This window comes from Montipora capricornis, chromosome 1, assembly GCF_036669925.1.
Source record: "Montipora capricornis isolate CH-2021 chromosome 1, ASM3666992v2, whole genome shotgun sequence".
NCBI lineage: Eukaryota > Metazoa > Cnidaria > Anthozoa > Scleractinia > Acroporidae > Montipora > Montipora capricornis.
This window is the reverse complement of record NC_090883.1, coordinates 6227469-6240702: the sequence shown is the minus strand read 5'-3', so window position 1 is coordinate 6240702 and position 13234 is coordinate 6227469. Positions and strand designations below refer to the sequence as shown.

Below are 13234 nucleotides of genomic sequence, written 5' to 3'. Positions count from 1 at the left end.
TTCAAGGTAAAGTGAAACTCCTTCAGTTTACCCTGGGGAAATCGCAAGAAATTCAAAACACTGGAAGCGCGCTCTTAATCACCAGGCATCGTGATGCCCTGAATACAATAGTTCAAAGTATAGAACAACTTAAGCTCCAAGTGGTGGAAGAAATGTTCAATAAGGACAAATCAGAGGAAGAAATTTTCACGTGGACCGCACCCATCGAGGGACGCGTGTCCGAAGGCGATGCAATGATCACAAAATTGACTAAAGGCGTAAATGACCTTAAAGCTGAAGAAGAATTAAGAGTTAAGGAAGCGGAAGAATAAAGAGCGCGAAGAACTGCTAAAATTCGAGCGAGCACAGCTAGAGCAGAAACTTGAATTTGAGAAGAAAATAGAAGAGTCTACGAAGAACCAGGCGCCAGCGAAATTAGCCGAAGCCAAAGGCAGCGAAACAAGGCATACAAAACTCCCGAAATTAACTATTGCTAAATTTAGTGGTTCCCATACGAATTGGCTGCGCTTCTGGAATATTTTTGAAGCTGAAGTTGACAAATGTAGTGATTTGGAAGGTGTAACTAAATTCGCTTATCTTAAGGAACTTCTGGAACCGAAGATAAGAGCGTCAATCGATGGGCTTCCTTTCTCAAGTGAGGGCTATGAGCGAGCCAAAAGTATTTTGAAAAACAAGTACGGAAGAACATCTGAAATAGTCAATGCTTACGTTCAGAATATCATGGCGTTACCGAGTGTAAGTGGTTCTAACCCAGTGAAAATACACTAATGTTATGACAAGCTGTTGTTCAATGTACAAGCGCTAGAAACTCTGGGGAGATTACAGGATGTTAATGGGTACGTAAGAATGTCGCTAGATAAGCTGGAAGCAGTTAGGGCCGATTTAGTGCGAACAGACGATGATTGGCAAGATTGGGATTTTCCAAAATTCGTGACCGCCCTTCGGAAGCGGACCGAAAGAAATCCAGTTCCCGTCAAGTTGATTGACAAGAGCCAGGAAAGTCATCCTCCGAGAAGAACCACGCGTGACTCATTCTACCACGCGCGACAAGAGAACGGGCGTTCCCTTGGGTGTGTTTATTGCGAAAACGCTGACCACAAGTCGTTCGAGTGCAACAGGCTCACTGACCCAACTCAAAGGAGAAAGATCCTTATCCCGAAGGGCTTATGTTTTAATTGCACCAAACCCCATCACCGAGGGTCGGAGTGCAAGAGCAGAAGAACTTGTTTAAATTGTAAGGGGCGCCATCACTCTTCCATCTGTGATAGAGAAACTGTTGAGGCTTCTATGACGGCCGCGCAAGTAGGTGAAGGGCCAGTAGTTTTTGTCGTAGTGGAGGTTGCAGGGATCCGGTGTCGTGCATTATTGGACTCAGGGGCCGGAAGTTCCTACGCGTCGGGCGGCCTTACTCACAAAAATTGCTGCGAAACCTCACCATTCCGGTGTTCGAAAGGTCGAGATGATGTTAGGCACAGTCAAGCGTATCATGGAAGTTTATCGGATCAAGATTAAGTCAGCAACAGGTGACTTTGAGATGGAAGCAGGCGTGACGAAAGTTGACAAACCGCAGCTGATGACGGTCGAAAACCCCCGTTACAAAAGTCTTTACAGAAACATCCACACCTCAAAGGAGTAATCATGGATGATACCGATCACAAACCCCGTCTACCAGTACATCTTGGAAATAGTGAGTGCCCTAGAATCAGCACCTCAGAGCCACAACGCGTCGGTAGGGAATGGGATCCAGTCGCAAGTTACACGAAGTTGGGCTGGACCATTACTTCACCTGCTCATGAGTTAGACACCACCAATATGCTCCTCACTCAAACATTTAGCGCGGACTACGAAGAACTTTGTAGATTAGATGTTCTCGGGCTTAAAGATTCACCGACAGGAGACCAGGGTGTAGTCTACGAGGAATTTAAGCAGCAATTGTGGCGGAGCAACTGAGGAAGGATGGTACGAAACCGGGCTTCCGTGGATAGGAAATCACCCTTCTCTGCCAAGTAACAAAGAAGGAAGCCTTCGCAGACTTGGGACCCCTTTTAAGGAAGCTAGATTCATCGAATTCCATCAGTGATTACCATGAATTCATTCAGGAGCAGTTGGAAACTGGAGTAGTCCAACACGCCCCCGACTTAATCCATGGAAGAGAATTTTACATACCCCATACGGGAGTTATACGCGAATCAGCTGAAAGTACCAAAATGAGAGTTGTTTACGATGCTTCCACCAGAGCCTGGAACGGTGCACCATCCTCGAACGAATGTCTGAACTCTGGCCCTCCCTTGCAGAACAAATTCTGGAGTGTGTTAATCCGTGGACGTTTCAACCCAGTTGCTGTAACAGGAGACATCAAGAAGTCCTTTCTGCAAGTAAGAATTAGAGCTGAGGATAGAGACGCACTAGGGTTCCACTGGGTGAAAGATATAGGAACGAGAGAGATAGAAACATTGCGCTTTACAAGAGCACTTTTCGGGTTAACGTCCTCACCCTTCCTATTGGCGGGAGTGATTGATCAGCATTTAGACAGCTGGAGCATCAAGTATCCCGAGATTGTGAAAGAAATCAAGAAAGATCTTTACGTAGATGATTGGATCGGGGGAGGAACTACAATTGCTAAAGCCAAAGAACTGAAGGAAGCCGCCATAGAGATATTTGCCGACGCTTCCTTTGAGCGCACAAGTGGCATTCGAATGTACTGGAATTGGAGACTGGAGACGTCGAATCTAGCATAGAACACCAAACGCTTGCCAAACAGAAACTGTGCCAAGGAAGAGGACCAAGTATGATTCTAGGATTGGAATGGGACAAGCAGAGAGACACCATCAGCGTTGCCGTACCTACAGAGAAAGCTGATGCAACCAAAAGAGGAATTCTCGCCAAGATAGCTAGAGTATACGATCCGCTAGGAGTGGTGTCCCCCATAACACTCAGTGGAAAGTTACTTTATCGAGATGCGTGCAATTTCAAGGTTGGATGGGACGAGCAGCTACCTCCAAACCTTGAAAAGAGGTGGGCAAGTTGGGTGTTTCCGCAGCCAGAATCGATCGCGATCCCGAGGTCCTTAGCTAAGTACAAGGAACCAATTGACAGCGTTGCCTTGCATGTCTTTGGCGATGCAAGTGGGGTTGGCGTAGCGGCTGCAGCTTTCACCGTTGTATCACAGCCTGCTGGAGTCACTCAAGGTATCGTGGCGGCCAAAGCGCGTTTAGCAAAACAGGGACTGACAGTACCACGCCTGGAGCTTGTGGCTGCTCACATGGCTGCAAATTTGGCCACAAATATTAAAGAGGCAGTCGATAGCTACCCACTTGTTCAAGTTTATTGCTGGTCCGATAGTACTGTCGCTCTCCGGTGGATTAGAGGAAACGGGGAGTATAGACAATTCGTTAACAACATAGTAGGGAAGATACGGAAGAAGGAATAGATAAAGTGGAGATATGTACCTACCAAGGAAAACCCAGCTGACCTAGGCAGTCGAGGAGGTCATGTAAACCAGGAAAATAGCCTTTGGTGGTATGGGCCCGAATGGCTGTCCAATCCGGGTGCTTGGCCGGCAGATGTTGCCACTGAGTCCCTGAATGAAGCAAAGACCATAAAGGAAGTATTGAGGCTTGCACCTAAAGAGAAAGTCTTAAACAGCATTCCTGACAAGTTCAGCCTATGGCGAGTGCTGCGAATTACCGCTTGGATTGCCAGATTCTTACGCAACACCAGAAGTTAGAACCAGCAAAGGAAAACTGGCCCCCTTACGACAGAAGACTCAGGGAGCAGAGAAGATTCTGGGAAAGAAGAGCGCAACAAGAAGGGATGGAGTCGAAGCATTTTCAACAAGATTGTCTTCAACTGAATTTGCAACAGAATGACCAACAGCTATTGGAATGTAGAGGGCGAATTCAAGATGTCTATCCAGTTTACATCCCAGATACGAGTATGTACAGTGAAAAGTTTGTTCAGGAGGCCCATCAAGCTACGTTACATGGTGGTGTGGGTTTAACGATGACGAAGGTACGAGAACAACACTGGATCCCACGCGTAAGACGTCTAGTGAAGCGCGTTGTCAAGAAGTGTCCAGGATGCAAGCGATTTCAGGCAGTAGCCCTAACTGCACTACCCCCTGGATTATTACCACAGGATCGAGCTGAAGGATCGTACCCTTTTAGCAGTTATACCCCCTTGAACTGTCTTGCGACAGAAGAGTAGATCGCCAAGTTCCAGGAGCCGCACTAAATCCTCAAGCAGGCGTTTTCAAACCAAGGCGTGACGCTGCAGTTGCTGCCGGGTTACGTGTACATGATGTCATTCAGCAGGAACAAGAAGTTAAAAAAAAAAGAATGAACTTTGCACGAATGTGTTTGTCCTTGTCAAGAACAAACAGGGGAGTATGTTGAGAAAGTTGAGTTGTATTGTGTGACGGTAGTTTTCTTTAACAATTCGTGATTCCTTAAATTGTATTTTAATCGGAAATTAGTGGTTTATCGTCAGAACCGACTGACAAGTTGATTAGGTGTTCATACATCGGTAAAAGTATGTCTATGTCTCGTTTTCCGGTCGGCGTCTTGTTCTAAAAATGGTTCATTGTGCTAGGATGTTTTTTTTTTCGCAAAGGTTCTGTTCGTTGTCAGATAGTTGAGCTGTGTGAGAAGAAAGGTTGAAGACGAGCGACATCAGTTAAATAAGAGTTGAAGTTTGAGAAGATAACGCTCCGAAATGTTGAATGCCTCGTTCTTAAAGCGTACCGATGGAAGTGTCAGGTGGTGAGAGAACGAAAAACTTCGATGAACGAAGGAGGCTGTGCTGCTCAAAAATGTTGTATGCTTCGTTCTCAAAGAGTAGCGACTAAAATATCGATATACGCATAGAAAACTGTAAAAACCGACCAGAATAGCATTCACAACTGTTGCGAAATACCATGTTGTTCAGAAACAGCAATAATGACTGACTGTAATAGCGCTCCGAAATGTTGAATGCTTCGTTCTTAAAGCGTCGCGAAATCGCCGTACACTTCCTCCAAACATCCAAGCGTAGCAAAAATCGCAGCAAGCTTCCTAAAAGCATCAAAAAATGGTGTCACATGCTTTGGAGTTTTCAGTGCCCTCGCCTTTACCGGGTCAAACTTTTTATCTAGGATTTTATTGAACAGTAACAGTAATTGTTGATTGGTTCCATTTTTGCGCAGTAAACATTGCTCAGGCAAGGCAGCATTATTGGGTTGTGCTTATACATAGGGGAAAAGACGGCATAAAGGAAATATTTGCTGGCAAATAGGACTTTTATGCTTCCTCTTCCCATTGTATAATAACTTTTTAAATAAACACATTTACACGCAAAACCCCATGACTGTTTTAAATTTCTTCAATTCCCAACGCAAAGTGATACCATCAAAACAGTTACTGATGTAATGATATATGAAATGGATCATATATGAACTGCGGATATGAAATCAAGTGAAGCTTTGATCCTCGCAGTTATGAAAGCAATTTTTGCAATTGCGTAAAGAAGCCTGAAAAATTCGCATCGCACCGGTATTGTGAGGTCACGGGTTCAAACCCCGTTGAAGTCCTGAATTTTTCAGGCTTCTTTACGCAATTGCAAAAATTGCGTTCATAACTGCAAGGATCATAGCTTCACATGAAAACAGTTACTGTTTATTAAAGAACGACAACTCCTATGATACTGCAACGAGAAAGTGGCTGCTAACACGTAAACAAAAATGCTGGGCGAATTCTTTCCCAACAACTCCATCCTTCACACAGAAGCATAGCCTGCGAACGCAGACGTATTTCCGGCGGTCGTTTCTCTCCCCCGAAAAGTAGCGTCTGCGAAACCGAGCTGCAAAACGATTTCTGTGACGTAAAATCCTTAGCCAATCAGAATTAGGCTCATAAAACTCCAGAACTAACTCGCAGGGGTTCTCGCAGAGAACACGCAAAGAACTTGCGGGTGTTCCACGTAATCATAAGTCAAATTAATGGCGGACAACATGGAGGATGCCATTCGAAAAGTTTGCGAGATTTTCAGCATCAAAAAGCTAAGGAGCCATCAGGAGGATGCGATCAATCATGTTGTGGAGAAGAAACGCGATGTTTTCGTCAATTTGCCAACAGGATTTGGAAAGTCCTTAATCTATCAAGCCTTACCTGTGGTGTTTTCATCTCTACCATGCTCTTCTGAGAAGAATGTTGTGATCGTGATTTCCCCATTAACAAGCTTAATGAAAGATCAAGTAAGTCGCCTTACCTCCTTGGGAATCGGAGCGGTATCTTTGGCCCAATTAACAGATCAGCAATCAGTAGCGGTTCAGAACGGAGAATTTTCGGTTGTGTTTGCATCACCAGAATTATGGCTTGGCGATCACAAGTGGAGGAAAATGGTGACAACGGAAACGTACAGGAACGCCGTGAGAGCTGTGGCTGTTGACGAAACCCACGTAATTTGTCACTGGTAAGTTTTACGGCAATTTTGTGGTTTTCATATACTGAAGAGGCATAATTTCGATCACAATTCGGTACCGGGAATAGATTTCAGAATCCCTGACCACCTCAAGCAGTTGTCAAAATTACTTTGGTTATTACTGTTATTACAGCTGCTTGAACAAAGAAATGGTACATGCATGCTTTGTTTCCAAGGGTATTGGCCTGAAGTTGAGTTTATAAACTTGCTTGTGTTACGAACTTCGTATTTGGAAAGCTTTATACTCAGAACTATGGTGAAATTTTTTTGCAAGTCATTAACCTCTGTCACAACAGCGTTATCAAAACACTGTCAATTGCACAATAATTCTGTGATACAATTTGCAGGTTAGAAAACTGACAATTTTTTTTTCTTCTAGGGGGCAGTCCAAAAGCCAGAAACATGCAGCTTTTAGAGTGTGGTTTTCACGGTTGCATGAATTGAGATCCCTGTTACCAGAGATTCCTTTTATCGCCCTTACAGCAACAGCTACCAGTGACACCAGGGTGGCCATATTTGAATCTTTGCTGTTTAGTGATCCACATATGGTCATTGAAAGTCCTAATAAGGATAATGTTTCATATGTTGTTCACTACATGAAGAAAAATAGCAGCCTGTCTGACTATTTTCGCTGGATTGCTGATGAGGTGATTGAACACGGTATAGGAGCAACAAGGACAATTATCTATTGCCAAACAACCAAGCAATGTGCTGTAGTTTATACTACTTTAAAGATGTTGCTTGGTGAACACATATATGAGGATCCTGCAAGTCGAGATGCGAGAAGGGTGGTGCTTGAGATGCTCCACTCTTGCAGCCCCATATGCAACAAGGGAAATATATTGGAGTCCTTTCAGAGTGAGGGGGGATGTGTGCGAATCCTAGTTGCAACCATTGCATTTGGAATGGGGGTGGACTGTAAGCAAGTTCATCGAACAATACATTTTGGTCCAGCAAAGAATGTTGAGGCCTTCATGCAAGAAACGGGTAGAGCAGGCAGAGATGGTACACAGAGCACAACAAACCACATGTACCAGAGTTTTCAGATGACGCACGTTGAGAAAGATATTAAGAGCTTTATCAAATCAAAGTCATGTAGGCGTAAGTTCTTACTAGATTTCTTTGATGTGGAGTGCTCACACCAGAAGCCACTTCATTTGTGTTGTGATAATTGCTCTTTGGAATGCACATGTGGACTTCCACAGTGCAAGATCCTCACCTATCCAACTGCAGTTGTTGTGAATCCTGCTTCCTCTGAATCATCACAATGGCGGGAGGTTTCAGATGAACAGACTGTTATAATTAAAAATGAACTTAAAAAAATCCATAAGAGTCTGCTCATGGCTCTATTGAAAAGAGATGCCACTGGAAATCTCAAAGTTTTTAATCATCCATCATTGATGTTGGGCTTTTCTGACATTCAGATTTCCCAAGTGCTCAGTCACTGCTCACAACTGTTTACAATCAAAGACATTTGCACTTTTGTTGAAGTTTGGGATTTATCACATGCACATAGAATCTATGATATTTTGCAGAAAGTTTTTGGTGACATGAATGACATTAGTCTTATCGGACTTGAGGATGAATACTCTTCAGACGAGGAAGATGATGTTTTGCCGGAAGACTGGAATGATCTTAGAATTGATGATGAACTGGCTGAGATGGCAATGGATGGGTTGGCGTTCCCCGAAATGGATGAATCAGAAGATGATTCTGTTGACAATGATCCTAATAAGGATGTTCCATTTTGTGCTCTACATGCATTGTTGAATTTGAGTTTTGATGCAGTATTGTAAACAGTGTTGGCTATCAAGCATTCATGACAATTCAGAGATTTCTAGTGAAGTCTCCTTGTTAATTGAGGCAATATTGCTTAGTCTTGTTTATGTAATTTAAAGAGGAATTCCACTAAAAAAATTGTTTTCACACTCCATAGGACACCACTCAGAAATACCCGAAATTACTTACATCGATAGCCTTTCCAAGCATGTGTTTATTGTAGACAGTCTACTATTTACACTATGTTTTTCTTAGTTAACAAGTATTAAGCAATACCAGAACAGAAATGTACATGATATGATATTCATTCGTCTAGTACTAGAACAAATTATGAGCCTGTTCTTTTCTGTAGTGTTCTGTCATCAAATTAAATGTGGGTATACTTAGGGACAATATAGGTTATAATGGTAATAGGACTGAGTGAGGTCCAATTTGGTTTAAAATTTCAAGTGGTTGTTGCTATGGTTATTGTGATGAATTCTGTGATTGGTGGATTAAGCTGAGTGCACTTAATATGATTGGCTGATGTAACCGTCAGATTTCAGGTATCCGATTTTAGCCAACTGTCCGATTTCAACCCTACACAATAATTTAGTGAAAATAAAGCAGTTAATCCACCAATCCAATTTGAGAAAATTGTGATGGTTATGATTAACTAAGAATAAAGGGTTTTTTCCTTTGAATTTGGTTTCTCAGATGATGCTTGGGTCTGTCCTAAGTCTGCTTATTTAATGGAAAATTACATTATTTACATTACAGTATGCAACAAAATTAATTTCTTTCCCATTCTACGCAAACAAGTTCCTGAGAGACGGCCCTTTTCTATTTACAATAAATGCACCAGCATTTAAAAACATTACTATGAATTGATATCTACTAACCAACTACCTGGCTTTGATACCCAAAGACAGTTTCTTCTTGTGATCTGTAATCCATGCATATATTTTTGACATGTCTAGGTTCCTTAAAGGATCTCGTTGGAAGTGCTTAAAGTGTCTATAGAGTCTCCCCTCTTGATATACAAAAACTTTCTTGTCAACTAATTTCTGTAAAAGTTCATCAAAGTCTTTATAAGGAAATCGTGACACGTGTTTTCCAGAACGAACTGAACACTGCAAACTCTTATCAATCATTTTTAAGACTGACCGTGCTGGTTTCTCAGCCCTTGCAATTCTTGTAACTGCATTTTCTGTTACGTTAACACGCAGATTACCAATTCCTTGCTTAATGTAATTGTTGCTATGCTCTACCTCAAGGTCAAAAGGGATGTTCATTCCTATGCCACCATGATTGTTCACTGATCGATTCCAGGTGAATACTTCAGCTTCATTCTCACTTAGACTTCCATTTACAAGCAGCAGTTGGTAAAGGCTCTCTAGGGCATATTTGATGCTGTGAGAATCATCAGCCTTGCACAGTAGCATGAGATACTTGTATTGTGTGATGATCCTTTGCCCATCGCCCTCAGCAACTGCATCTAGGAAGTTTAAAAAAAAAACAGTCCTTCAGCAAGCAGAGCAGTGTTGTAATTAAACATGTCATAATCATGCTTAGTGGGTACATCTTGAATAGGTTCAGTTGTGAGATTATAGTTCTCAGAAATAACTATGGGGGGTCATGCCGAGTTCACGATTTTTGCGACTTCTTTCATTGTATTTAAATGACTTAGAACATCCAGGGAATCTACAAGAAAAACGCCCCTCTGGGTTTAGTTCCGTTTCATTTATAAGTTCCTGCTTCTCCTGAGCAGACAGCATGGTTTGAATGGTATTATCCATAATATCCTTGTTGACGACCAGTTTGTCAACAATCATTCCTGCTGCTTTATGCAAAAACTGGAGTTTCTTCAACCTACTTAAAGTGGCTAGGTTTTCTGGAAGGGGTAAATTATTGGGCTTTCATTTTTCCTGGCTATTCCAAACACTTCAAAAGCTGCTGCTATAACCCGAGCAGTGACTTCAAGTACTAAGAAGTCTCTGTCTGGTCGGTATGCTGTGTGGGGATCCTCCCTTACATTGCGCCGATTGATGACATTTCTATCAGAATACATAGTGCATTCATCATCCGAAGAACTGCCAGAATAAAAGCGCCTGAAAAGCAGCTGTAAAGGACAAAAAAGAAAATGATCACTGAAACTGTATATGAGAATAATGGTTCTACATGTAATTTGGAACATGACTCTGTGATTTGATGTTGTACAAGAGTGTTTCACCATTACACAAAATTAGCATGTGACGTTATTGTTATTGTATAATCACGGCGCAATAGTGATTAGTTAGATGATTAACTAGATCATTACATGTACTGCCTGCTACTAGTCATGGAATTTTGAAAGAATGATACCAACTGATTTCAAACCTCCCCCCCCCCCCCCCCCCCCCCTCTATCACTGGTCTGCAATTCGGAAAACCAAATAGTCTTCAAAACATATACAGTTGTGTGTTTAAACAGCTACAAAGAGGACATCTAAATTTATTGAGATGTCAGTAGTATAAATTACATATCTCACTGTTCATAACAATGCAATGCTAAGATTTTGGGATTACATTACCTCAGGGATCTTAACACCTGTATGCCAGTCACCAAGTTGCATATTGAAACCTTCTAAACGGTCTTCTGCCGTGTAGCCATTTGACACAGAATGGATAGAGTTCACAGCCCTCTCAATTGATAATTGGTCACCTACACAAAGCTGATTCACAAATCGTTTGTCTCCATTGTTACTTGTGAAAGGGAGGTAGGACTGGAATTTCTTCAGAATGCTTATCATGTCCTCTGACAAATTTTCATTTTTAAACAAGACTCCCATGGGTAACTGAAATCAACAGTAAATAATGAAAGCTAGTAGCATCAGCCTTAGTAGATCACACATAATAGCTACCACTCTAAAATTCAAAACAGAAAATTTATAAAAACCTTGATTAGTGACATTTTTGTCATCAAGAGGGTGAGGAAAACAAAGCTACAAACTGGTGAAAATTTAAAATCCTTTGGGTTGTTAAATGGAATGGCCTAAGCATATACTCTCTCAATCAACCAGAATTTAATGGCTATTGGACTAATGGACTTTTCTGTTTTATTGCGTTAATGTATCAACTTTTAAATTTCAATCATTCCTTTGTATTTTGGTATTTGTCACCCAACCCTTCAATCATTAAAACAATACATCCATTAGGAAGTTTAGTTAGAAATGGCAACTGTTTCCTTTGTTTTGTCTGATCATTTTTATCCTGTTAAAACCCTTGGTTAAAATCATTATTTTCTTACATAACCAATGTTAATTTCCTATAACATTAAAAGGTAAGCCAAACCAATCAGGAAAGCATAAGGTGTCCTAACAATGTTTGGAATTTGGACATTGTGTGCTCACAAAGTTGTTATTAAGTTAAATACAGGGACTATATATAACTACAATAAATTAGACTGAAATACTCACAGACTCAGACTTTTTGGCCAATTCCTTTGAATATTTATGGGGAATGTGACTAACACACACATCCTTGAATTCTGCAAAACACTCTAGATGCTGGACAAGCATTCTAGCCACAAGCACAATATAGTTGTATCGCTGTCGGTGCTGGTCTTTCACTGAAGGTAGAAATGTAATGTTTGATACAGCAAGGAGATCTCTAGGGAAATTGTTACGTTTGCTTGCCACTCTGTTTAGGACAATTTTATGGTTTACACAGTGAAAGTCAAAGTTCTGATTATCTTTACTCATATGTCTTCTTTCTAGTTTCCCATCAATGTTATCAAAAATAATGGCAATTCCAGAATTCGAACTCATTCTGGCTTGCTCAAGTTGCTGTTTGGCATCCTCTTTTTGCCTAACACACATTTCATTGCAAATGTGCCCTATAGCACCACATTTATCTGTTAGCAAAGAAACTCTTGCTTCCTTTTCCGTGACAAGCTGATGAGCCTCACACATCATTTTCTTAAAATCCAAAGTCTCCTTATCATGACCTTCCCCAAGAAGATTCAACTTTTCCCTGACTTTGACACTGGAGCATGTTACTTTCATCTTTGAGAGACGATCCAATGTTGCCTAAGAAAAAGAAACAAGGTGTAAGTTTGCATACTTGGGAGCTCAAACTCTAATGTCATGAAGAGTATTTTTCAAGTAAATACCATCGGATTCCAAGGTGGTGCAGGGTCTTGAGCTTAAATTATTATTAAGCAAAGTATAAAACAAAATTGGAATCCAGAAAACCTTCCAAAAGAGGGTTATGGATATTTTCATAGTTATTGAACAATAAAAATAACCTTGCATATGTATATATTTTTTTCAGTTTGTAAAAAGCAAATGAGTTAGCCCAGTGTAACAGAACTTTTATGGTTCATAACTTATTGATAATAATCATGAAATCAATACTCTACACACATGTACCTCTAAAGAACTTGACTTCAGCATAATTCCCATGATTGAAGCACAGCAACTCATGTGGGAATTTCGTTGTTTCAAAAGGATAGATCCCGCCACTGATACACTAGGAAACCACTCAGTATTGTTGTTCCCCTTTGAGCTCGCACAGGTCATCAAGAATGCATAGAATATGGGCGCTCTTTCCTTCCACTCAAAGCACAATTTTTTAACATCGAATTCTGCGAGTCCCTCTTTCGTTGCTGCCCTCAGCAAGGAAGGATGTTTTCTGGAACACAGTCCCTTTACTTGTAGAGCCATGAGCTGCAACACTTTTTCAATAATAAATTTCTTCAATTTTTCATTCTTTAACACTGCCCTGGCAATTCTCTGAGGAGAACCATGCACAACCGCTTTGCCGAGTACTGCATAATCGTCCTTTAATTCTTTTCGGATCGTTTTACTAGCATACTACACGGTTAGATGTACTTTGGTCTCCTTATCTCCTGATTCTGGGAGAGACAATTCAATCCTGTGTTGCATTTGAGTTTCTTCTTTATAATTACAAAGCGGTGTTGATGTATACATTCGGTCCCCACTGAAACTTCCAAAAGCTTTTTTAACGAAGCTTTGTGG

General features: G+C 41.2%; 4 protein-coding genes across 4 annotated transcripts; all 4 read left to right on the top strand.

The window, feature by feature from the left end:
* The first annotated feature begins 2207 nt into the window (after window positions 1-2207).
* Window positions 2208-2738, top strand: LOC138055755 (uncharacterized). The gene has a single exon (XM_068901632.1). It carries the CDS (start codon window positions 2208-2210, stop codon window positions 2736-2738), a length of 531 nt encoding a protein of 176 aa, XP_068757733.1.
* Window positions 2739-2788: 50 nt separating this feature from the next.
* On the top strand, window positions 2789-3430 carry LOC138055745 (uncharacterized). Its single transcript, XM_068901624.1, has one exon. The coding sequence runs from the start codon at window positions 2789-2791 to the stop codon at window positions 3428-3430; it is 642 nt and encodes a 213-aa protein (XP_068757725.1).
* A 236-nt stretch (window positions 3431-3666) lies between these two features.
* On the top strand, window positions 3667-4206 carry LOC138055737 (uncharacterized). The gene has a single exon (XM_068901619.1). It carries the CDS (start codon window positions 3667-3669, stop codon window positions 4204-4206), a length of 540 nt encoding a protein of 179 aa, XP_068757720.1.
* A 1780-nt stretch (window positions 4207-5986) lies between these two features.
* Window positions 5987-8252, top strand: LOC138055727 (ATP-dependent DNA helicase RecQ-like). The gene is made up of 2 exons (XM_068901609.1): window positions 5987-6447; window positions 6836-8252. Exons 1-2 carry the CDS (start codon window positions 5987-5989, stop codon window positions 8250-8252), a joined length of 1878 nt encoding a protein of 625 aa, XP_068757710.1.
* Window positions 8253-13234: the final 4982 nt, after the last annotated feature.

Coding starts and splice junctions, on each gene's coding strand:
- LOC138055755 (XM_068901632.1), top strand. CDS start 2,208: ATGAGAGTTGTTTACGATGCTTCCACCAGAGCCTGGAACGGTGCACCA.
- LOC138055745 (XM_068901624.1), top strand. CDS start 2,789: ATGATTCTAGGATTGGAATGGGACAAGCAGAGAGACACCATCAGCGTT.
- LOC138055737 (XM_068901619.1), top strand. CDS start 3,667: ATGGCGAGTGCTGCGAATTACCGCTTGGATTGCCAGATTCTTACGCAA.
- LOC138055727 (XM_068901609.1), top strand. CDS start 5,987: ATGGAGGATGCCATTCGAAAAGTTTGCGAGATTTTCAGCATCAAAAAG. Junction 6,448..6,835: donor ACCCACGTAATTTGTCACTG/GTAAGTTTTACG, acceptor TTTTTCTTCTAG/GGGGCAGTCCAAAAGCCAGA.